The following is a 25,390-nucleotide window of genomic DNA, read 5'->3' on the forward strand; positions in this document are numbered from 1 at the left end:
ATAAATTTTTTTTAAGGTTTTATTTATTTCTGAGAGATAGAAACAAGCATGAGCAGGAGAGGGGCAGAAAGAGGGAGACACAGAACCAGAAGCAGGCTCCAGGCTCTGAGCTGTCAGCACAGAGCCTGACGAAAGGCTAGAACCCACGAACCGCAAGATCATGACCTGAGCCGAAGTCAGATGCTTAACTAACTGAGCCACCCAGGCGCCCCTTGAACCAGACACTTATAATGTAAACAACATAACTATAAGCTTATTGAGAAAACTGTACTTGGTTAAGGCAATGAGTTCATTCAAACCATAAGGCTAGATTTGATTTGTTAAATAAATCCTCATATATATATTAACTCTTCTGGGGTTCATCAATACCTTTGACCTGAATTCCAAGCTTTTTGAGGGCCTCTTCTACAGACTGGCTTTCTCGTTTTCTCATAAAGCCATTATCAATGTGCACAGCAATGACTTGATCTTGGTTCAAAGCACGATTCAGCAAAGCTGTACAAACTGTTGAGTCAACTCCACCACTGAGTAAAACCTAAAAGGTGAAATTAAAAGAAAAATCAAATTGAGTAAACAAACAAAACTATCAGCTTTAAAAACGCTGCTTTTAGCACAAGTATGTATGGTAATTGGAAAAGCACTCTGAACCAGTGCAACTCACAAAGCATCCCATCACCCAGTCAACATTTAAGGGCTATAGTGATGAAGCCAGTTTTGAGTTCTAACATTACTGAAACAAATTTGTAGACTTCCAGATGTAAATTCCTTACCAAAACTTTTGATGTGCCTACTCTCTCTTTGATCTCTCGAATGCACTCAAGTTCTCTGTTCTGCACAGTGAAGGTCCCACTGCACCCAGCTATATCATAGAGGAAATTCTTCAGTATTACTTTCCCATTTTCTGTAAGGCCAACTTCAGGGTGGAACTGTGCTCCGTATAATTTTTTAGATTCATTTGCTATACCTTTATAGAGAAAATAATCACAAATTAAAATTTTTTTCATGTTGAAGACTCAACTAAGTATCCATAGTAATTCCTCACAATTTCTTCCTCTATAAATGTGAAAACTGATATAAATCAGTGTATTTTTAGCTACAGGAAAAAAAAGACAACACATAAAACAAAAACTACATTGCCACAATTTTTCTTCAAAGGTTTTTATGTATGACAGTGAAATAAGTCCTACAGAGATTATTTCACAGTACTTTCAACTTCTCCACCCAGATTACTTTGTCTACATAATACAATGATAACTCAATTTTTTAAAATCTTTTAATGTTTATTTTTGAGAGAGAGAAAGAGAGACAGAGCATAAGTGGGGGAGGGGCAGAGAGAGACAGAATCTGAAGCAGGCTCCAAGCTCTGAGCTGTTAGCACAGAGCCCAATGCAGGGCTCGAACTCGTGAACTGTGAGATCATGACATGAGCCGAAGTCAGACGCTTAACAAACTGAGCCACCCAGGCACCCCAACGATAACTCAATTTTGGCTCTCGGTCCCACGTAGCTTTCATATGCAATGTGCAGCTACCAACTTTACGTATTAGGCCTGTCAGAATATTCTAAGTACTCCTTTCTTAGATACTATTAACTGCAGATAGACCTTCATGGACTTGGCTAATGTGTTTCTGAAATTACTGATTACCTATTAAGCAACAGGTGTTAGGCTAAATGTTTTACATGTGCATGCATTACCCCTGTTTATGGCTCTGAGATATCAAGAAATGTACAGCTAGGTAAGTAGTTAAATCAGGTCTAGCAGGCTCCCAAACTCATACTCATTCTACTATACCAACGAACTTCACATTTTCTTTACTTGCGTTCTATTCTAGGACACCATTCTCTCTTGGTTCATTGCTGATTTCACTGTTCCTTCTTAATCTTTGTTGGTTCCTCCTCATCTTATCCATCTCTACAAATGAAAGTTGCCCAGTACTGAGCACTTAAATCTCTTCTCTATACATGGAGTGATCTATCACTCTCACGGCTCTAAATTCTACCCGTATGATGGTATACTCCCAAATTTATGCCTCAAGCCCAATTTTCTACTCTACAGTCTAGACCTACATATACAAATGTCTACTCATACCTTTATTTCTATCATTAATAAGGCATCCTGAATTTAATACACAAATCCACATGACTGCATTCTTACCCATCAGGTAAACAAAAACTTCACCTTTCTGGATACTCAGGTCATAAAACTTGGGAGTTAAAGCCCAATTATACCCTTTTTTCCCCACTCCACATGTAATCCAACAGCAATTCCTTTGTCTCTCCTTTCAAAACCTATCAGAACCCAGTCTTACTTCCAGTATCCAGTCCAGCATGTAAGAACCTGAAGGACACTGCTCTGTCCTAACAATAAACAGAAAGTTAACCACTGCCCTTGGAAAGACTGCATATGAACACAGAGAATCGTAACTTACCATAGCAGAAACCCATGAGTGCAAACATCCACAGGAACCACTGCTGAGGTAGGGAAACTTAAACTATAATCAGTGAATTGCTAGAGATTCAGTGTGAAAATCTGAGAGATAAAAATTCCAAGAGTACCCACTCATCACGGGCCCTGACACTTTTGTGAATCTTACCTCCAGGAGACTGACTAAGCTCTCAAAGTAAATGTCAGGGAGAGGGAAAAAGAAACCATTTTAAAATATACCAGGACATTCTGTTCTTCTTAACTAGGTCTATCTACTCTCAGGAGAAACTATTTAATCCACTTAAAGAGTTAGCTTTCTATCAGAGACCACTGACCTGCTAGAAGGGAAATCTCCAAATCCAGCCCACTCTAGTCATCACATTCCATCTAACAGTGAGAAAAAACTGAGTACTTGTGAAGTCCACAGCCCAGGGACCCAGGCTTACTAAAAAACTGAGAGCTACTCTTCCTATCCCCACACCTTACCATCACATACTAAAAGCCTATTTACAACAATTCCTTTTAACTAGTACATCATGCATGACAACCAAAACAAACAAAAAATTACAAGGCATCCTAAAGGCAAAGAACACAGTTCAAAGAGATACCATAAGCATCAGAAACAGATACCCAGACTAAGATATCGCAGGGATGTTGGAATGATCAGATCAGGCTTTAAAACAATTAGGATTGGGACGCCTGGGTAGCTCAGTCAGTTAAGCGTCTGACTTCGGCTCAAGTTAAGAACTCATGGTTTGTGAGTTCTAGCCCAACATCAGGCTCTGTCTCCCTCTCTCTGCTCCTCCCTCCATCACTCTTTCTCTCAAAAATAAATAAACATTTAAAAAAACTGTGATTAAGCAGCTAAGACTAATGGATAAAGCAGACAGCATGCAAAAACAAATGGGTAATGTAAGCAAAGGGATGGAAAGTCTAAGAAGGGATCAAAAAGAAAGCTAGGATAAAAAGCACTGTTAACAAAAATGAAGAATGCCTTTGATGGGTTTATTAGCTGACCGGACAGAGCTGAGGAAAGAAGCTCTCAGCTACAGGATATCTCAATAGAAATAACCAAAACTGAACAACAATGAGAAAAAACACTGAAAAAACAGAATGAAAATAAAAGGCATGCAGGTTGAGAAAGAAGAAATAAAACTGTCTTTGTTCACAGATGACATGATCATCTATAAAGAAAATCCTAAAAAATCCACAGAAAAACACTAAGAAGTAATAAGCGATCATAGCAGGGTTGCAGGATCTAAGGTTGATACACAAAAGTTCACTGCCTTCCTACACATCAACAATGAACAAGTGGAACTTGAAATTGAAAACACAATTAGCACCCAAATAAATGAAATACTTTGGTATAAATCGAACAAAGTACATACAAGATCTATGCGAGAAACCAGTAACTGTTGACCAGTTGTACCTCTCCCACACTGTACCTTACACTCCCCTCTCCTAATTGCTACAATAGACTCCTAAGTGATCTATCTCCCTACTCCTACATTTGACCCATTCCTCTTTGCTCTTCATTGTAGCCAAGGTAAGCCTAAAATTAGATTCAGTTTCTCCTTTGTTCAAAACTCTACCTTGCTATGAGTAAAGCCAAAAAGTTCATAGTGGTCTCAAAGGGTCTGTGTTCTGGTCCCCCAAACACCTCCCTCATCTCACCTCTACCACCCTCCCCCAGGCTTCTTCTGCTCCAACCACATAGTCTCCTTGCTGTTCCTCAAACACGGTCCCATCCCAGGAGCTTTGTACTACTATCTCCTCTTCCCCCAACTATCTAGAAGGGTCACACTTCCTTCATGCCCAGTATCATTTTATAGGAATACCCTCCCTGAATATCCTGTAGAAAACAGTAACAACCCTAATCACACATATTCTGCAACACTCCTCTCTTCCCTGTATTTTTTCAATGCACTTACACACCGTCTGACACTTGACATATTCTGTATTTGTGTATTGTCTGTCCCATCCCTCCTCCCAACTAGAATGTTAAACAGACTTTTGTCCAGTTTGTTCATTACTCTATCCTTGGCACCTAGAACCGTGACTGGCACAAAGTAGGTATACAAGTATTTGTTGAATGAAAAAAAATACATAAGCCATCTAACACTGTTGATCTTTTATATTAAATAAAAACATTTCAAGACGAAAACCATGATCAATCATTTCTATGTTAATGTACTAGTCTAATTAACTAATTGCAGGCAGAATACTCAATTCAGTTTATCCATGACAAATCTTTTCTTCAACTTATTGTTTAAGCGTGGCATTTCAAACAATAACTTTATTGATAAACCCATTTTCTACTGATTTCTAGGATTGATAATTTTTACATAACTAACCAAGTAAGCATGTCAAAAATCACAAACTGCCAGAAAATCAATTCCTCTTCCTCAGAAAAGTCAAGAATAAAAATGGGTTTAAAGCACAGATTGGTAAAATTTCTACAAAGGGCTAAATAGTAAAAATTTTAGGCCCTTAGGGACACATGCATCCATGGGACACAATCCCTGCCTTTTATTATAACTCTTTAATAACAATAAACATCATTTTTAGGTCCTGAACATATAGAAACAGACTATAGAACACAGTTTACCAATCCTGGCTCAGAGAAATGTCCTGAGTGCTTAGTCTGATGTTTTGCAAATGTCCATGTACACCTAAGGAAGGCATTTAAAAACCCAATTATGAATAAGGCACAACAGAAAAACAGACCATTCTCCAATTTTTCCTGAGCTCTAAAAGCAGTATCTTGCATCTGGAGAACTTTTATTAGAATGAACATTTTTTATTAACACCCAAAAAACAAATAATCCAGTGAAGAAATGGGCAAAAGACATGAATAGGCACTTCTCCAAAGAAGACATCCAGATGGCTAACCAACACATGAAAAAATGCTCAACATCTCATCATCAGGGAAATACAAATCAAAACCACAACGAGATACCACCTCACACTGGTTAGAATGGCTAACATGAACAACTCAGGCAACAACAGATGTTGGTAAGGATGCGGAGAGAGAAGATCTCTTGTGCTGCTGGTGGGAACGCAAACTGGTGTAGCCACTCTGGAAAAGAGCGTGGAGGTTCCTCAAAAAATTAAAAATAGAACTACCCTATGACCCAGCAATTGCACTACTAGGTATTTATCCAAGGGATACAGGTGTGCTGTTTCAAAGGGGCACATGCACCCCAATGTTTATAGCAGCACTATCAACAATAGCCAAAGTACAGAAAGAGTCCAAATGTTCATCAACAGATGAATGGATAAAGAAGATGTAGTATACACACACACACACACACACACACACACACACACACACACACACACACAGAGTATTACACGGCAATCAAAAAAATGAAATCTTGCCATTTGCAACTACATGGATGGAACTGGAGGGTATTATGTTAAGCGAAATTAGAGAAAGACAAATATCATATGACTTCACTCATATGAGGAATTTAAGATACTAAACAGATGAACATAAGGGAAGGGAAGCAAAAATAATATAAAAACAGGGAGGGGGACAAAACAGAAGAGACTCTTAAATATAGAGAACAGAGGGTTACTGGAGGGGTTGTGGGAGGGGAGATGGGCTAAATGGGTAAGCGGCATTAAGGAATCTACTCCTGAAATCATTGTTGCACTATATGCTAACTTGGATGTAAACAATAAGTAAATTCTATAAATTAATTAGTTTTAAAAAATGAATGAATTAACGAACATTTTTTTAAGTATTTCAGAGCAAACCAGTAAGTAACTTCTAAATAATCTAATATTGAATTCCCTTCATAAATTAATGGTCAATTTTATGACATTTACAATAACTCTTAAAAAAATCTTTTTGAGTACCTCATACAGAAACATATTTTTAGACTTTTCAGATAAGGTTTTTTGAAATGACATCTGCAAAGGTTTAAAAATTTTCACCTGCCACAATGTTCCCAGAACGTGCCACAACCTTGAATCCATCAGCTACTTTGTCTACACTATCTCCGTGGGTAAGCAAAACAATTTCTTCCTTCTGAAGGCCCCTAAACATACAAAAAATAAAACACAACATACAAATATCTTAGAGACATGATCAATGAGGACTTATGCTTTATTTTCCAGCTTTATTGAAATGTAATTGACATATGACATTGTGTAAGTTAGAGATAATACAACCTGATGACCTGATATACACATGTATTATGAAATAATTACCACAATAAGGTTAGTTAACACATATCATTTAGCATAGGTACCATTTTTTTCATCTATTTAAGATCTACTCTCTTAGCAACTTTCAAGTATACAATACTGTGTTAACTGTAGTCATCATCCCTGAACATTAGATCCCGAGAACTTACTCATCTTATCACTAAAGTTTGTTTTTTTCCCTTTAGAAATACTAGCTCACCGTATATGTAAATCAAAAAATTTAGAAACATGTAACAGTGCAACTCTGCTGGAATTTAAATTTATTCTATGCATCATTAAAAAAAAAAAAAAGTCAACGAGAGCATTAAATACCAAAAAAGGCAATCTGTTGGGGCGCCTGGGTGGTTCAGTGGGTTAAGTGTCTTACTTCAGCTCAGGTCATGATCTCACGGTTCAAGGGTTCGAGCCCTGCATCCAGCTCTGTGCTGACAGCTCAGAGCCTGGAACTTGCTTCAGATTCTGCATCTCCCTCTCTCTCTGCCCCTCACTTGCTTGTTTTCTACCTCTCGAAAAAGTAAATGTAAAAAAAGTCAATCTGTAAAATTTAAAAACTGAAAAAATAAAGTTGGTGGTATAACCACACACATAAAAAATAATTTCAAGAAGCTACAAAATACTAATTTCAAAATTTTACCTATTAGGAAATATCTTAAGAACAAAAGGCATTTCAGAGAACTAAATATTCAGTAGTTTTCTACCAAAAAGTGATAGTACTAATACTGGTAGTGTTATTTTGCAGCTAGAGAGTATAAATACATACATATCACAGGGTAAAATAAATATTAAATAATTAATCTAATTAGGAATTGAGATTTTTAGCCTCACAGTGAGATGCAAAATCAAAGGAGTTAGATAAAAACCCTATAAACATTCATTTTAAATGGAAATAAGAATGTACACTGATTTTTTTTTTCTAAAAAAATACATTTTGACTAACTTTGTTCACTGAAAAGGCCTAGACACAAAGACAACCCGGTAGCAATGTGTATCTCTACTTCTCATGCCAAACAAAGGCATGGATTAAAGGAAACGTCAGTAACATTTATCAAATGCAATGCATGGACTTTCTCTGACCCTGATTCAGACAAATCAACTATAAAAAGACATTTTTTATATTATGAGAAAATGTGAAAGAGGTCTGAATATTAAGAAGTTAAAAAAAATTAATTAAAAATAAAGCAAGAAGATAAAAGTATATTAAAGCCAAAACGATGTTTTGGGTTTACTAACTGCTGTCATCATTGTTGTTTAGGATTAATGAAGGGGAGTCCCAGAATTGTAGAATTAGAAGACAGAAAAACTTTAAATTTTAACCAGATTTTTAACCAGATTTTTAACCAAATTTTAACTTTAGATTTAAAAAAACCTCTTGCAGTATCATATACCACCATGACTCCTAAAATGGTTCTCAAGACTAGTCACTTGGGATACAGATGAATGTAAACAACAACCTCTCCATTATGAAATGGATAAGCACTGGATTTCAAATGTATTTTGGTAATGAACAGCTTCAGTTCATATAATTATTTTGAGCCATTTGGCTGTTTTGAAAAATGATAATCTTTGAACAGATACACTTATTTTTGCTCTTCCTCAAAATTAAAGAGGAGACAGCCACGGCCTGTTTTGTGTATCAACTGGGGTTATGTCTCTATTTCAGATAAAAATAAGTTGGATTCTAAAATTTCTGATCTGTCCAATTTGGAGAAAACTATTCATTAAGAATTAATTTAGGCACAAGTCAATGGAGCCTTTAAGAACCTTACACACAGTATGATCAAAAAGAATGAAATCCTGCCATTTGCAACAACATGGATGGAACTAGAGTGTATTATGCTAAGTGAAACAAGTCAGAGAAAAATAAATATTGTATGATTTCACTCATATGTGGAATTTGAGAAACAAAACATGACCATAGGGGAAGAGAAGTAAAAATAAAACAAGATAAAAACAGAGAGGGAGGCAAACCCAAGAGACTCTTAAATACAGAGAACAAATTGAGGGTCACTGGAGGGGAGGTGAGTAGTAGGGTGGGCTAAATGGATGATGGGAAGTAAGGAGGGTACTTGTGACAAGCAACGGGTGTTATCTGTAAGTGATGAATCACTGGGTTCTATTCCTGAAACCATTACTACACTAAATGTTAACTAATTCAAATTCAAAAAAAAAAAAAAAGAACCTTATAACAAACCCGTAACTAAAAATAATTAGCAGTTAAAAGAAATGATAACAAGGGGAACATAAGTGGCTCAGTTGATTGAGCAACTGACTTCAGTTCAGGTCATGATCTCATGGCTCGTGAGTTTGAGTTTGAGTTTGAGCCTGGAGCCTGCTTTGGATTCTAAGTCTCCCTCTCTCTCTGCCCCTCCCCTACTCATGCTCTGACTCTCAAAAATAAATTAAAGAAAAAAAAAAAAAGTAACCGCATCATGGATAGACTTGTCTAATCACTATATTGTACCTTGAAACTAATGTGACATCGTGTCAACTATACTCAAATTATAAATAAACAGATTTCTTAGATTCACCAAAAAAAAAGAAAAACAGGTTAACTCTGTATCAATCGATATCAGCCTGCACTTTACAGATTTACTGCAGTAAGGGGGAAATGTAGTTTTAAAGTAAAAAAGAAATTTAAGGGGCACCTGACTAGCTCAGTCAGTAGAGCATGTAACTCTTGATCTGAGAGTTAAGTTTGAGCTTCATGTTGAGTGTACAGATTACTTAAAATATATATATAAAAAAAAAAAAGAAAAGAAAAAGAAATAAAAATGAAACTTAAGTCAAAATGAATTAAGTGAGGGGGCCCTTGGCTGGCTCAGTCTTTGGAGCATGCAATTCTTGATTTTGGGGTCATGAGTTTGAAGCCCACATTGGGTGTAGAGATTACTTAAAAAAAAAAAAAAATCAAGAAAGTAAGTAACACTATTAATAGTCCACCAAAATGAGCTTTACCCAAAACATGGAAAAACCCAAAAAAGGAAAGTTTATGGTTCTTTAGAAAACTGAATGAGGGGCGCCTGGGTGGCGCAGTCAGTTAGGCGTCTGACTTCAGCCAGGTCACGATCTCGCGGTCCGTGAGTTCGAGCCCCGCGTCGGGCTCTGGGCTGATGGCTCGGAGCCTGGAGCCTGTTTCCGATTCTGTGTCTCCCTCTCTCTCTGCCCCTCCCCCGTTCATGCTCTGTCTCTCTCTGTCCCAAAAAAAAAAAATTAAAAAAAAAAAAAAAAAAAACGTTGGAAAAAAAGAAAACTGAATGAAAACAGCATTTTTTTTTTAAGTCAAGCAGAAGATAAATGATTCTAGGAAGCTATGAATAGCTCATTCACCTATCTTCAAATAGATTAGAGCTATAGCACCTTATCTATTATCACCTAGCAACAAAATCAATTAATACATTCACTATATTAAAAGATAGTACACTAGGTACAGTTACGCTCAACACAGAGAAAGTGAGGAGGGAAACATAACACATATTTAGTAATGAGTCCAACAATTTGGCTGTTTGCTAAGTACCCAGCAAAAAACATGAAGGAAGAGATATACAAACACATGTGGCAGATGCAAGATAGTTTAAAACATTATCAATTTGCCACACCTGGCACACGAATGTTTAAAATCATACGCCAAAGAGTAAAAAAGAAAAGCCATAAATGTTAGCATCCCAGTCCACAACTCCAAACAGGAATCCAAGACTGCACAAGTGTTTTTAAATTAGGTCATAAGGGCTTTCACTATTCCTAATCAGCCTCCCCACCACCCTCCGCCATCCTGACACTCAAATGGAAAACAAATATGACAATTACACCGATGGCCACTAGGATGGCCTTAATTTCATTATTACAGATTCTCTAATTTTGAAGAGTAACAATCCCAACTTTAAATCAGGTACTCTACTAACCGTTCTTATTCATCTAAAAATATCTATAATACCTGAACAATGAGCATGTGTTGTCCACACTAATACTGAAGACTCCATCTTCTCTAACACTTTTTTTGTGCACAGTACCTCCAAATACCTTATTCATCATCTGTTCAAAAAAAGAATAAATTGACATTAATGTAAATCAAAAGAAAATTACCCATTTTATTATGCTAATTTAGTAATTTATATTTCTTATTTTCAGAATATCTGCTATGTTTGTGCCCCAAAAATCAAAGACTTGGATAAATATAGATAACTTGGTATTATCATATAAAATTACACAGTTATTAAGAAGAATAGTTATAAAACAAAACTAGATTAGATATCTGACCTGAGGTTAATTTCTATTAAATACTGGCAGATTTTCCATTTAGTGTACTTTAATTCATCTGTTAAAAATGGAGGTTTAATACTTACATCTGAGTTTAATTTAAAAGCATTTTAAAAGGTACTCTGAGCTTAGAAAAAGAGCAGATGATAGAAGAGCTGTGGTATTAAAACTAGACAGGTATAAATTTCTCCAAGCGATTTAATCTTTGGCCCCAAAGGAACAGTCTGAAAGCCTGCAGAAGGCTATGGTGTGGACACAGCGTAAGCAAGAATATCTGGTCTTTCAATTAAATACATTTGTACAAATCCCATATACCTACAGACTCTTATTTCAAATAGTCTCTTCATTCTGCCCCTCCTTGTGTCAATCAATCTTCTAATTTATCATTCACATTTGCCCAACCTCCTTCCCAACACCAAAAAAAATACACAAAAGATTTTTACAATCATTATTTCTGATTGAGGTAACCACTACAACTCATCTGGGTTTGTCTGTTCCACAACAGGTGTCATAAGATACCTGCCATACCCATGCAGGTTACAGGTTGACCCAGCTCCCAACAAAAAAGCAGGCAGAGGGCTAAATAAATGTCCATTCTTACAATGCACAGTGGAATATTCCTCAAAATCATCAGCAAATGCTGCCCTCTACATTCTCCTCTGAAGACATTCAAAATAAAACTTCCTGCAATAAAGGTTTGGGTTAAGCCCAAAAGAGAGAAAAAAACAAAACAAAACTTGTTAACCCATTTAGCCCAAATTTCCCTAACTAAAAACCCAGGTATTAAACACTTTCTGCAGTACATTAACTACCACACAGTTTAGGAAACATTGCTACAGTCTAACCAGTCTATATTCTAGAGATCTACCAATGTCAGCTACTAAAATATAAATATGATTGTGTTAGTCCATGATTAATTTCTTCAATGGCTCTCTACCATCTACAGCAGGGTTGGTAAACTTTTCCTGTAAAGAGTAGGTATTTTGGTCTTTGCAGGCCCTACTGCCTCTGAAGCAACCATGCAATTCTTGCCATAGCATGAAAGCTACAGACAAGTACTGTCCACAGACAACACTTAAAGAAATGGATAGGGCTATGTTCCAATAAAACTTTATTTATGGACACTGAAATCTGAACTTCACTTAATTTTCACATCACAAAATGTAATTCTCTAAAAAAATTTTTATTTCAGGACACCTGGGTGGCTGAGTCGGTTAAGCATCCAACTCTTAGTTTTGGCTCAGGTCATGACCTCACAGTTCATGAGATACAGCTGCAAGTAGGGCTCTGTGCTGACAGTATAGAGACTGCTTGGGATTCTCTCTCCCACTCTCTCTCTGTCCCTCACACCCAAAATAAATAAACATTAAAAAAAAAAAAAAAACCACACAGTTTAAAAAAATTTATTCCAAGTATTTGAAACCATAAAAACTGGGGCACCAGGGTGGCTCAGTTGACTGAGCAACCAACTCTTGATTTCAGCTCAGGTCATGATCCCAGGGTCATGAGATCAGCCCCGGGGTTGGGGCTCTGTGCTGAGCATGGAGCCTGCTTAAGGCTCTCCTTCTCTCATTCTGCCCCTCTCTCTGGCTCGTGCTAAAATAAACACATAAATAAAAGTAAAAAAATAAATAAAAACACAGAAACTATTCTTAGCTTGCAGGTCATACAAAAAGAGGCAATGGGCCAGATGTGGAGGCAGGCCACAGTTTGCTGACCCTCTGTCTATAGGATAAAGTCCAAGTCGCTTATATTACACAAAAAGCTTTCATTACATGGCCCCTGCCTAGTATCACCTCTCTTCCCCACCCCCACTTCTCTACTCCAGCCAAACAAGTGGAACTGCCAAAACAATGAGACCATGTGTTCTCCCCCACGTCTTCAGATTTCTTCACAGTCCCAGAGGCCTACCAAAGCATGTGGCCCAAAGCAGTCATTAAAATTTGCTGAATGAAAAATGCTGTCTTTCGTATACTCAGTGAACCTTGTGCACGTCTACCTCCTTTAATTTGCCATTCTTAATTAAAAGACAACTGAATGATCAAGAAAACTAAAGCTGTTCAAACTCAACACAAATTAAAAGTTCACAAAACCTAAATTAAATGCTTTTACAAAGCCAAAGGCTTGCCCTAAAATTTGAAGTTATCTTACCTGTTGAGAAGGCTTTCATGTTTGGTTTTTTTCTTGGGGGGGGGGGGGTGCCGTTCCTGACTACACTACTTAAGGTTAAAATGCAAAGAGCTGACAATCAGTTAAGCTTGTGTTTGTGAGAAGGGGGGATAACTTTACCTATAATAAAACAATTTGTTTTCTTGTTAAATTTTTGTTTTAGTTTTCTGACTTAAGGAAATGGTTTTCAGTATGGACTCCTCATAACCCCAATGTCATAAATGCCTCAAAAGAAACTCATGCAGGACTCCAGATCTACTGCCCCAATCAGATCAGCTCTTGTCTTGCCAGTTTTACAACAAGGGTTAGATTTGGGAGAGAGAAAGGGAAGGATACTCCCTTTTAATAGAAGTAATTTGATAAAACCTCATGGAGTGTGTAAAGAAACCAAACACTTGTAATAAAGATGTTTCTCAGGATGCAAAAAAAAAAAAAAGGAAAGAAAGAAAGAGAAAGAAAAAAAGGATAAAAACAGAAACCAAGTGAAATTACAACAGTGAAGAGGCAAGTCACAATCTAGAAGGTATCTGCTATATGTATTTGGCTAATGTTTAGTATCCATCATATACAAACACAGTAAAATAAGACACTGTAATAGAAAAATGGGCAAAAATCATTAACATGCTTCTATACTAAAGCAGACACTACTGGCAAATAAACATACAAATCTTACAATAATAAGGAAAATGAACATTAAGACTACAATGTGATCCCATTTAATGCCTCTTCAGATTGGCAAATAAAACAAGAAATCTGACAATGTTAAGGCTTGGCAGGAATATAGAGCACAAGGAATTTTCACATACTGCTGCAGGAATGTAAATTGGAGGGAAATATTACTAGTAAAGCTGAGATTCAGCATTTCAGTTCATGGCTGCCCTAGAGAAAAGTTAGAGTATGCAGAATGCCAAAAGACCAAGTACAAAAATATTCATGGCAGTATTGTCTGTAATAGCAAAAAATTGGAAAAAGACCAGCAATACCAATAGTGAAATGTATAATTAATCTGTGCAATTCAAACAAAAAATTCAGTAGTGAACATGAGTAACTTACAATTAAATGTATTAACATGCAGAATTTCATTTATATAAAGATCAATGGGCAACCTAAATAACATTATTTAAGGATATAAGCTTATGTCTAAAGCTGTAAGGAAAAGAAAGAATGAATAATAAAATTCAGGAAAAGTGCTGCCTCTGGTAGGAAAAAAACATGAATGGAGAAAAGTATAAAGAGAGTTTCAAAAGTTGTACTAATATTCTATTTCTTATGCTGAGTGGAGAGTAATAGAGATAAATGGAGCAACGAGCAGGACTAACTTTTTTCTTCTAAAGCAAAGAATTACCAGAAAGCAATTAGAAAGTCTCTGACAAGAGAGTCTCAAGAATGGGAAAAGATGGTACATAAAATAGTGAAATTACTAAAATTTCAGAATGCTGTTGGGGGCAAAAGTACATCCCAGAGTGAGACCTTTGCTGCTAAACTTACCCAACTAATAGCCATTAAGAAATATCAGTCAGTCCTTTATAGACCACTTATTAGCTAATGTGCCATCTATACCAGTATTTTATGGAAAGACGATTTCTGTCTAAAGACCAAGATCAGCCTATTCCACTGTCCTACTATGTAAGTTCAGAGGACATAAAGGCAGATTGTTGTACACATTTAACCTGAGCAGGCCTGGCTCTGGCTACAATAAAGATCGCTAATGAATAACAGAAAAACTAGGCCTCACAGTTATATGAGGGACTGGCATAAGGGAGAAACAGTCACTAGCACTTAAATTAAGGCAACATTTTCCACATGTATTTCACTGTAAGTGGGTCCTGAAAAAAGGTATCCATGAGAGTCTTCCTTACAGAATGTTATAATACCTCTCAATATACTAAAAAACACTTAAGTCGTGCTGTATGATTAATACTGACTACTCTGGCATGGAAAATCAATGATGTAAATACATTACATCCTACAGCGAAGATATATTTAAAAAGAGTCATCCAAATATCAACTAAATCAAGATGCAGGCTCTTCTAAGAAAATGCATTTATTAGAATATTACATAAGAAAATCTAAAAATAAGTTATTAACCAAGTGAAATTCATAATCACCACTTGACATTTTAGAGAACATTAACGGGAAAAAGAGCCTTTTACTAGAAAATGTTTGTTGCATAGAGAAGAAAATACCTATTATAGCCTTTGGACTCTGTATGTCACATATTTGTAGTGATCAGTATTTCCTCTAAATCAAAGTGGAAAACTTTAACAACAATTAGCAAGAAATGAAATCTGGTAAAGCTGTTTAACAGACCGATGATTCCTAATATTCTGCTCTTGTATCAAGCATACAGATAATGAAACATTCACATTTTTTAATAATTTATTTTTTAATTTATATCCAAGTTAGAATATATTCACACTGATTTACATTTTTTTATTTTGTGAACATTGATTTATATTTTTTTTACTTTGTGGAATACTCCAGAGATACCTAAAAGAGAATATACTGGTCTGCTCACTTTCTACCTTTTAAACAGCCTCCTTCTGTACAATATTCATATTAAAGCATAAAGGTTTCAATCAGATTGTTTTAAAAAAAAAATGACTCCCTCTGTTTTGCCCACTTACTAAAATTTCAAATTATCTTCAATCCAAAAACTTAAAACAACTCGGTCATTGGGAGAAAGAACACATTGTCTTAATTATTAAGCTACGCATACAAGTAATCAAAAATTAATAGGCAGTTCTCAATAATCAATTAGGGAGGAACAGAGTATCATGGGGAAGTAAAAAGCAGTATCTGAATTAACACCAATTCCATTTGGTTAATCAATGGATTAACTCTCACAATTAGATTAATTCCACTTGTATTCCGACCCTGTCCTCCCTTCAGCTTAAGGTGGGCAAAAGGGAAGAGATGAAGACAATTCACAAGCAAGTGAATCTAGTCATCATATGTATTTGGCTATTCTTATCATAGCAGAGAATTCTGAGTTTAACAAAAAAGCATCTTGCTTCTGACACTAGAAAAGTCAAAATACTGTAACATATCAATTAATAATTACTACTCAGGGAATATTTTCCCAGCTAACTCAATTTTCAGATGACATGGTTAAGTAAGACACACTGTTAAAAATTATCTCAATTAGATAATCATGTTGCTTACAACCACTAGGGATAACTTTAAAAAAAAATGTTTTTAACATTTATTTATTTTTGAGAGAGCACAAGCAGGGGAGGGGCAGAGAGAGAGGGAGACACAGAATCCAAAGCAAGCTCCAGGCTCCGAGCTGTCAGCACAGAGCCTGATGCGGAGCTCGAACTCACAAACCATGATATCATGACCTGAGCCGAAGTTGGACACAACCGACTGAGCCACCCAGGTGCCCCAGGATAACTTCTCTTAATTTATTTCTATTCCCACCTCGTCAGTAAATAGACCATATTAAACAAATCATTCTTTGCTAAGTGAGATTTTAGCAGGTTCTGGTTCATTATCTTCCCATCATCTTATTTAGTAATCACATTCTACTAGTCTAATAAACCTATACTACCTAAAAATAAAGTAACCAAAGAAGTACCAAAGCAGCCAAAATAGATTTCTAAACACCTAACTCATAAAAGAATAGCTTATGTCTAGACCTCAGTCCCTATTTATTCTTGTTTTTGATACAATTCCAAGGTGTATATTAACACACTGGAGACACTTGGCAGACACCATCTTAACAAAATAATCAAAATTAACATTGTCTGTCATGGTACACACAGACATCGATCGGGTGCCTCCTAGTTAGATACTCTGAGAAGAGCACAGCGTCACTTCTATGGTACTCCTGCCAAAGAAAATAAATAAATAATAACCTAAAATCTAACAATGCAGAAACAGCAAATAAACCAAAATTGAAGCATCATCTACAAAGAACTGGAATATCTTTTTTTTTTTTTTTTAATCTGTCAAGGTCATGAAAGAGAAGGAAAAGACACAGGAATGGTTCCAAAGTAAAGGTGTCTGATAATAAGAAACATGACAACTAAATATACACGGTCCTGGTTTGGATCCAGGACTTGTAAGGGACATTAATGAAACAAACAGTGCAATGTAAATTCACTCTGTGGATTAGATGCACAAGTGAATCAATGTTAACTTACGGATTTTATTATTTGAACTGTAGTTACACAGAAGAGAGCCCTAGCCCTTAGGAAATACAAGTAACAGGACATCATGTGTGCAACTTACTCTCAAAGGTTAAAAGTGTCAATAGTAAGGGAATTGAGTAAAAATACATAGAAGCTCTGTGTGCTATTTCTGTAACACGTAAATCTGAATGTCTAAGTTTATTTTTTTAATGGATAGTGTTATGTTATATGCAGTAATATAGCTGTTTTTTTCTGAAAAGAGATTTCCACTCAGGTCAATTCTGCCATGCTATTGTAGCAATTTGTAAACCCTCGTAATATGCACAAATTAGCTCATACAACTAAATATCCTACATACTCTAAAGACAGAAAATACTAATACAGTAGGAGTCACAAACAGGATAAAATTAAGTCAATTCTTAAGGCAAATTCACTGATGTACCTGCATGCCATAGCAAATTCCAAGAACAGGCTTGCCAATCGTGAATATTGCTGGATCAAACCAGGGAGCATCTTCTGCATACACAGAATTAGGGCCTCCAGAGATGATAATAGCACTGTAGATTTAAGGAAGAGAGTCAGTGAAGAATCTCTAACAGCTGCTTTTTTTGTTTTCTTTTTTTTTTTTTTTTTTTTTGAGAGAGAGAGAGAGAGGGAGAAAGTGCATGAGCAGACGAGAGAGGCAGAGGGAGAAAGAGAATCTTAAGTAGGCTCCACGCTCAGTGCAGAGCCTGATGACAGGCTCGATCCCATAACCCTGGGATCATGACCCGAGCCAAAATCAAGTCAGACGCTCAACCAACTGAGCCACCCAGGCGCCCCCTGTTATACAAAGTCTATATTTTCTCTCCTTTGAAGCACTGAGGGAGACTCAATACAGATTCAGGGATTATATTATGTTTTCAGTATATTATAGCAAATCCAGCCTCCTACACAGCTTAATCATTTTTACTCTACTGCAATGTGTTAAAATCTATCATTTCAACATTCACTTGTTAATAAGTACGAACTTCAAATACATAAATACTAATATTTGTATCTGTGAAAATTTAGCATGAATTTGTTTTGTCTTCTTCATTCATGAAGGAAGTAAATGAAAATACTAAAGGGAGAAAGAGAAAATACAGATCTTCTGGGACCCAAGGAGTAAAGCACATCACAGAAAGACCCTAGATGACTCAAAGCAAGATACATCAAAGGATGACAGAATATGAATAATAAACTATGTTGGCTGAAAACCTGTCCAACATTCCCAACAGTTTTACCTAAGACCCAAGAAAAGGAACTAACATATGACTTTTGCCCACATGGCATTCTCTCAGGTCAATATGATAACTTCACTATATTACAATTTACAGAGCATTCTATAGGTTAACTTGGGAGTCGAACTGTTATTATGAAAAAGGCTGCAAACTGAGGCCTATGCTTCTCACCTGGCCACTGACAGATCCAATTTGGCCTTCAGAATTCACTCCAAAAATTTAGAACATTTTAATATTGAAAATTTTACATAAAAATCTGTATTTCTGGGTTTTCTTTAGGAAGGGTGTGGGGCGGGAATCTGGCAGCACCTGACCTTCACTCTCACATGGCTACAAATAACCAGAATCAGAGTAAAGATTTAATTGTATAATAAGTTGCTAAAGGAGCACTTGGGTGACTCAGTCGGTTAAGCACCCGTCTTCAGCTAAGGTCATGAACTCCTGGTTCGGTCCGACTTCGGTTTGGTCATGAACTCACAGAGTCCTGCACTGGGCTCTATGCAGACAGCTCAGAGCCTGGAGTCTGCTTCAGATTCTGTGTCTCCCTTGTTCTCTGCCCCTCCCTACTTGTATTCTCTCTCTCTCTCTCTCTCTCTCTCTCTCTCTCTCTCTCTCTCTCTCTCTCTCTCTCTCTCAAAACTAAGCGTTAAAAAAAAAATTTTTTTTAATGCATAAGCTAGAATTCTATAAAATATACTTAGTAATCAAGACCTCTAAAACTGCAATATGTTATACTTAGTTTTATAAAACATAACCACCATGGGACTGCCCAGCATCCTTCAATAATCTGCTAAACAACTCAGGACTGTAAGATTCTTTTTTTTTATTTTAATTTTTTTTCATGTTTATTTATTTTTGAAAGAAAGCGAGACAGTGTGTTAGTGGGGGAGGGGCAGAGAGACAGGGAGACACAGGATCCGAATCAGGCTCCAGGCTCTGAGCTGTCAGCACAGAGCCCAGCACAGGGCTCAAACTCATGAGCCAAAGTTGGCCACTTAACTGACGGAGCCACCCAGGTGCCCCAGGACTGTAAGATTCTTAATACTATTAAAAAGAAAAGGTAATGGACTTAGTCAAGGATGAAACTCAAGGAGTACTTAAGCCAATTATGAAAATTCTTATCTCAGTAACTCTCAAGAAAAGCTAATCACTCATTCTGAGTCTTCTATTTCTATTCTGCAATTATTCTGAAACTAACTTGCAATTACAAAACCCAATAAGCCATAAGGCATTCCAAATACCAATTTTATGTAACAAGCAGGTCAAACTTCGGAAAACAAGGTTAAGAGGTCTTTCCTGTCATAATACTAATATTTTACAAAAAGGGTGATCAAATCTCTCAGAAGAAAGGATTATAGTAATCAAAGCCACAGTGCTATAGTTCCTATACTCCTATATAGAAAGAACCTCTAGACACAAGCAAGACCTAGCAATTGTTTATGATGGTGAGGAGAGGGCAGGAAAAACAGTTAGCATTCTATTGCCAAGTATTTGGCTACCCTATTCTTAAATATTCAGCCAAGGTTAGTTTGCTGGAGAGTGTTTGTTTGTTTGGGTGAGGGGAATGAAGGAGCTTAGATATGACAGAAGGAATTCAGAATTCTCGCACCATTTTTTGATTCCCTAAAACTGGTTCTCACTGGCGAACAGAGACAACTGCATTAGATAACTCAAGGGTCTCTTCTTACTCTAAAAATTCTACAGTTTAAAAGACAGAACTGTTTTTAACTGTATTCTAAGACTAGTACACAGTTAAATTTAAACCTGTCTTTTCTGATGTCCAATTCACTCTATTTCAGAAACAACACTCACAGGATAAACACGTCTATGAAGTCTTTAAAAGTTGAACATTTCTCTAATGGAAAAAAATTATGTTTTTAAGAAAAATTAAACATCTTGTATTTGGAGGAAACATAGCATTAATGTTTAAGAGCCTATCAAGGTTACAAATGGCAGTTGCTTGCTTCTGGCAACACTCTTAGTAAGGAAAAAACATTAATTACGTGAGAAAAGGCATAGCATTAACCAGAAATTGTTAAAGGAAGAGACTATATAGAAGTTGGCTGTCATTTTGACTAGTTATGAGCATGTAAGCTGTTGAATTAGATCTTATATTAGACTTGAGAAATCTTCGTATTTTAGAAACTTAGTCTCTTGGGATAGGAAGCAAAAGAGACTCACTGGACACAGAATTCTTCTCATTTAGGTATTCTAGCCACTGTATACATTCCTTTGATCAAATGCTCTGGGATGAATGAAAGAATGACCATATTAGCCAAATTCAAGTATGACCCCAAAATCCTATAAAATATAAAATATTCAAATGAAAGTTTCTTGTAATGGTGCAATTAAAATTAAGTCAATCTTTTTAATTGAAAAACAAACAAACAAACAAAAAAACAAATTGGGGTGTCTAGGTGGCTTAGTCGGTAAAGCATCCAACTTTGTATCAGGTCATGATCTCATGGTGTGTGAGTCTGAGCCCCATATCAGGCTCTCTGCTGTCAACACACAGCCAGCTTTAGATCCTCTGTCCCCTTCTGTCTGTCCCTCCCCTACCTATGCACTGTCTCTCTCTCTCTCTCAAAAATAAACATTAAAAATAAGTAAAAATAAACTATGAATATGGTTTTTCAAAAAATAAAATTTCCTTTTTTTTAAATCAGAACCATGGAAAATTTCTTGTAAAACCACTGCATGTCTTACAGTCATTTAAAAAATTCACTGTCCAAGCAAATTAATAAAAATCTCCTACAATCTAAGCTCAATCTCCTTAGAAAACATAAGTGAAAAGTCTACCGGAATCCTTGCTCTTTTATAGCAAATGCTGGTGTTTCCAAGGGGAAGATTTCCGACTGCACGAACAGTTCTCGTACTCTTCGGTCTATGACTTTCCCATACTGGGCACCAGCATCCAGAATGACAACAGCTCCTTCATAGTGGTGGCAGCCATCCTTAAGGTCTCCTCCAGCATTCTCCAGCTGCAAATATTAAGACAAATGTCTGCTTAATTATGAAAAGTAGAGCTATTTTAATCATTTTTTTTTTTTTTTTTTTTTTGGGACAGAGAGAGACAGAGCATGAACGGGGGAGGGGCAGAGAGAGAGGGAGACACAGAATCGGAAGCAGGCTCCAGGCTCTGAGCCATCAGCCCAGAGCCCGACGCGGGGCTCGAACTCACGGACCGCGAGATCGTGACCTGGCTGAAGTCGGACGCCTAACCGACTGCGCCACCCAGGCGCCCCAAAAAGTAGAGCTATTTTAAAAAACAGTGGTCACTATCAGCTCCAAAAACACACAGAAACAAAAAACTTGGGACTTTGAGTTGCCAATTCAAAGCACTTCTTTCAAAGGGAAGATTTTTCAGGTTGCCTGAGTGGCTCAGTCGGTTAAATGTCCAACTTTGGCTCAGGTCATCTCACGGTTCTTGAGTTCAATCAAGCTCCACATTGGGCTCTGTGCTGACAGCTCAGAGCCCGGAGCCTGCTTCAGATTCTGTCTCCTGCACTTTTGCCTCTCCCCCGCGCTCACACACACACACACATTCACTCTTTCTCTCTCTCATATAACATTAAAAAAATTTTTTAAATGGAAGATCTTTATACATATCCATACATGGGCATACATAAACACTTTAACAAAAGCTACCATTTATTGACTACCTGATGTAATCACTTTATGCATAAAAGTATTAAGTGTATTATCTAATAGGGTGGGCCTACAACAGTTGTGCCAAAATACAGTCCTGGTTTATGCCTGTTACGCTGGCATTATTATTAAGAATGCCCCCTTTGAATCTCAAAAGCATCCTAGCTTGAACAATAAATAATTATATGGTCATCCTATCTAACAGTCACAGCATTCCTATGAAGGATTTTCTGATGAGGAACTGAAAGTTTGCAGCTAGAGTTCAGCATGCTCAAACTCACTTCATCAGAGTATTTTTGTATTACCCGAGGAAATGCTATATATGTGCATCTAACCCTTAACATTAAAATTTTTTTTTAATTTTTTAATCTTACATCAAGTATATGTTGATAATGCTTTTCTTGAAAGCAATTTGGCAAAATGTAAAATTTTTAACTATATATGCTAAAACAGTTACCAGGAACTGGCTTCAAATAACGCAGGAGTAGGTGGGTATGGATGAAACAAGACTGCCTATGCGCTGAAATCACTGAAGTTAAGAAAAGTACACAGTGTTCATTTTAGTCTATTCTCTATTCTGTTTTTGTATATTAACATAAGAAAAAACTTTAAAAAGTGTTTGTACTCTGGAAACCCACTTGTAGGAAGCATATATAATCCCATTTTAAAATATTTTACCATGTAATAGAATGTATGTGCATGTATGAAAAAGGACGTATGGACATAATATAGACAGATTTATACAAAAAATATTAACAGAGGTTGTATCTGAGCAATGAGCTACAAGTGATTTAAATTTTTTCTTTCCTGTGGTGCCTGGGTGGCTGAGTCGGTTAAGGGTCCAACTTCTGATTTCAACTCAGCTCATGATCTCTTGGTTCATGAGATCGAGCCCCGCAACACACCCTGCTCAAAATGCAGAGCCTGCTTGGGGTTCTCTCTCTCTTCCTCTCTCTCTGCCCCTCCCCTGCATGCTCTCTTAAAAATCAACTTTAAAAATAATAAAATTTTTCTTTCCTTGTAACTCTTCAGTACGTTTTAAAGGTTTATAGTAAACATTTCTGAGTTTTTCCCCTCCAGTTGTAAAATTTGCAAATAAAAAAGCATAAGCCAGTCCTTCAGACACTTCTGTAATCCTTTCCATCCCTCTTCCCTCTCCATTTATGTGAAAAAACAAATGCAGACCTCACAACTTCACAAACACTTCTGCTGCAGTAATGAAAAAAGCAACAATCACAGCCATCTACAAAGGATTTGCGAGAAGGACCAAACCACAGGCCAGAAAGGATTATTCAGATCAAAACCATGAATATTTTAATCATATGAATACTGAACAATGTAGAAAAATCAGATCACAGAAAGAAGTTTATAGAATATACCAGAGTGAAAGAAATGCTAAAACTTTTTCCTTTTAGATCTTTGCCCTTAAGACTATACACACACAGGTGCATGCACACTACTCTTTAAGGCATTTGTCTTAATGGGGCGCCTGGGTGGCTCAGTCGGTTGAGCGCTGGACTTCAGCTCAGGTCATGATCTCACCGTTTGTGGGTTCAAGCACCAAACGGGCTGACTGCGTCAGCACAGAGCCCGCTTCAGGTTCTGTGAGTCTGTCTCTCTCTGCCCCTCCCCACTCATGCTTGCAAACGCTCACGCTCTCTTTCCCTCTCTCTCTCTCTTCTCCCTCTCTCAAATATAAACAAACATTAAAAAAAATTTTTTTTAATTATGTGTCTAAAATTCCTTAATCTCAATTGGGGCGCCTGGGTGGTTCAGTTGGCTCAGCATCCAACTTTGGCTGAGGTCATGATCTCACAGTTTGTGAGTTTGAGCCCCGCAGTGGAACACATGCTGTCAGCACAGAGTCCACTTCAGATCCTCTCTCCCCCTCTCTACCTAATTTTGTCAAGAATAGAAAGTGTTTTTGAATGACCGCTTGGTTATTGTGTAAATTTCTCAGATTTCGGTCCCTTTATCACGGTCATAATTTTTTACCAAATCCAAGTACTAACCTGTTTTTTTACACTGCAGGCAGAGTTCTCGCTTTGCATGATTCTGACACGCACAAATTTCAGTCACCACTGTTTGTATCAAAGTTCAGTTAACTAACACCAGTCTGAGCCACAACATGGCTCAAATTTCAGTTACCATATATTAACTGTAATTACACAAAGTACAAACTTCGTTACCAGCTCTTCACTCCACAAATTTTCACATAAATAACAAACATTATGACGAGTGACTGATACGTCCTTTCTTTCAAAGTTTATTGGCAACTGGTCACTGCAAAACAAAAAAGCTAGAGTACAGCTGTGTTACCTCCTTGTTGCCCAGTGATAAATCCACATAACATTTTACTCCTATGGAAAATCCAAAGAGGGAACCGACCAATAAAGATGAAAGTGCAGGGGCGCCTGGGTGGCGCAGTCGGTTAAGCGTCCGACTTCAGCCAGGTCACGATCTCGCGGTCCGGGAGTTCGAGCCCCGCGTCAGGCTCTGGGCTGATGGCTCAGAGCCTGGAGCCTGTTTCCGATTCTGTGTCCCCCTCTCTCTCTGCCCCTCCCCCGTTCATGCTCTGTCTCTCTCTGTCCCAAAAATAAACAAACGTTGAAAAAAAATTTTTAAAAAAAAAAGATGAAAGTGCAGCAGGGGCACCTGGGTGGCCCAGTCAGGTAAGCGTCCGATTTTTGGTTTCAGCTCAGATCATGACCTCACAGTTCATGAGTTCAAGCCCTACATCAGGCTCCACGCTGGCAGTTCAGAGCCTGCTTTGGATTCTCTCTTTCTTCTCTCCTTCTCTCTCTGCCCTTCCTCCCCCCTCAAAATAAATAAATGTTTAAAAAAAAAAAGAAAGAAAGAAAGTGCAGCAAAGAAATGAAAAGTGACACTAGAAGTGAAATATGAATCCAGTGTAAATGAAGCTGTGGAAGAAATTGCTGGCCATGACGCTGTTGACACTGCTGTGGTTTGTGTGCCTCTTGGTTAGATGTGCAGCCAGAAGAACTTGATGAAGGTAAACTTACCACCACCAACGAGGAAAGTGACTATGTTGAAAAGGATGACAATGTACCAGAGAAAGTGACCCAAGGAAAACACTTCACATTAAAGAAACTCTTGGAGATACTTCATGACATTTCCAAGTGTAAAGGATAAAATGTCAAAAGCCATCAAGGCACAGAAAAGATGCAAAGAGAAGCAATATTTAAACTACTCTTAATCAGTATTTTACAAAGAAAACATAAGTCTCACTGTGTCTAATGCTTTAAGTTATTTTAAAGGGCA

At 37.1% G+C, this 25,390-nt stretch overlaps 1 protein-coding gene across 2 annotated transcripts in view; it reads right to left on the reverse strand.

Annotated features, from left to right (window-relative positions):
• GMPS (guanine monophosphate synthase) overlaps positions 1–25,390 on the reverse strand; it is an 80,045-nt gene that overhangs the window by 33,014 nt on the left and 21,641 nt on the right. For both annotated transcript variants that reach the window (XM_023260444.2, XM_023260445.2), the window contains exons 2-7: positions 21,260–21,441; positions 17,641–17,755; positions 10,571–10,668; positions 6,367–6,470; positions 771–964; positions 370–535 (exon numbers count right to left, since the gene is read on the reverse strand). In XM_023260444.2, the coding sequence (XP_023116212.1) occupies positions 370–535; positions 771–964; positions 6,367–6,470; positions 10,571–10,668; positions 17,641–17,755; positions 21,260–21,441 (859 nt within the window). The remainder of the gene's footprint in view (positions 1–369; positions 536–770; positions 965–6,366; positions 6,471–10,570; positions 10,669–17,640; positions 17,756–21,259; positions 21,442–25,390) is intronic.

The sequence above is a fragment of the Felis catus genome, chromosome C2 (genome assembly GCF_018350175.1).
Source record: "Felis catus isolate Fca126 chromosome C2, F.catus_Fca126_mat1.0, whole genome shotgun sequence".
Lineage (NCBI taxonomy): Eukaryota > Metazoa > Chordata > Mammalia > Carnivora > Felidae > Felis > Felis catus.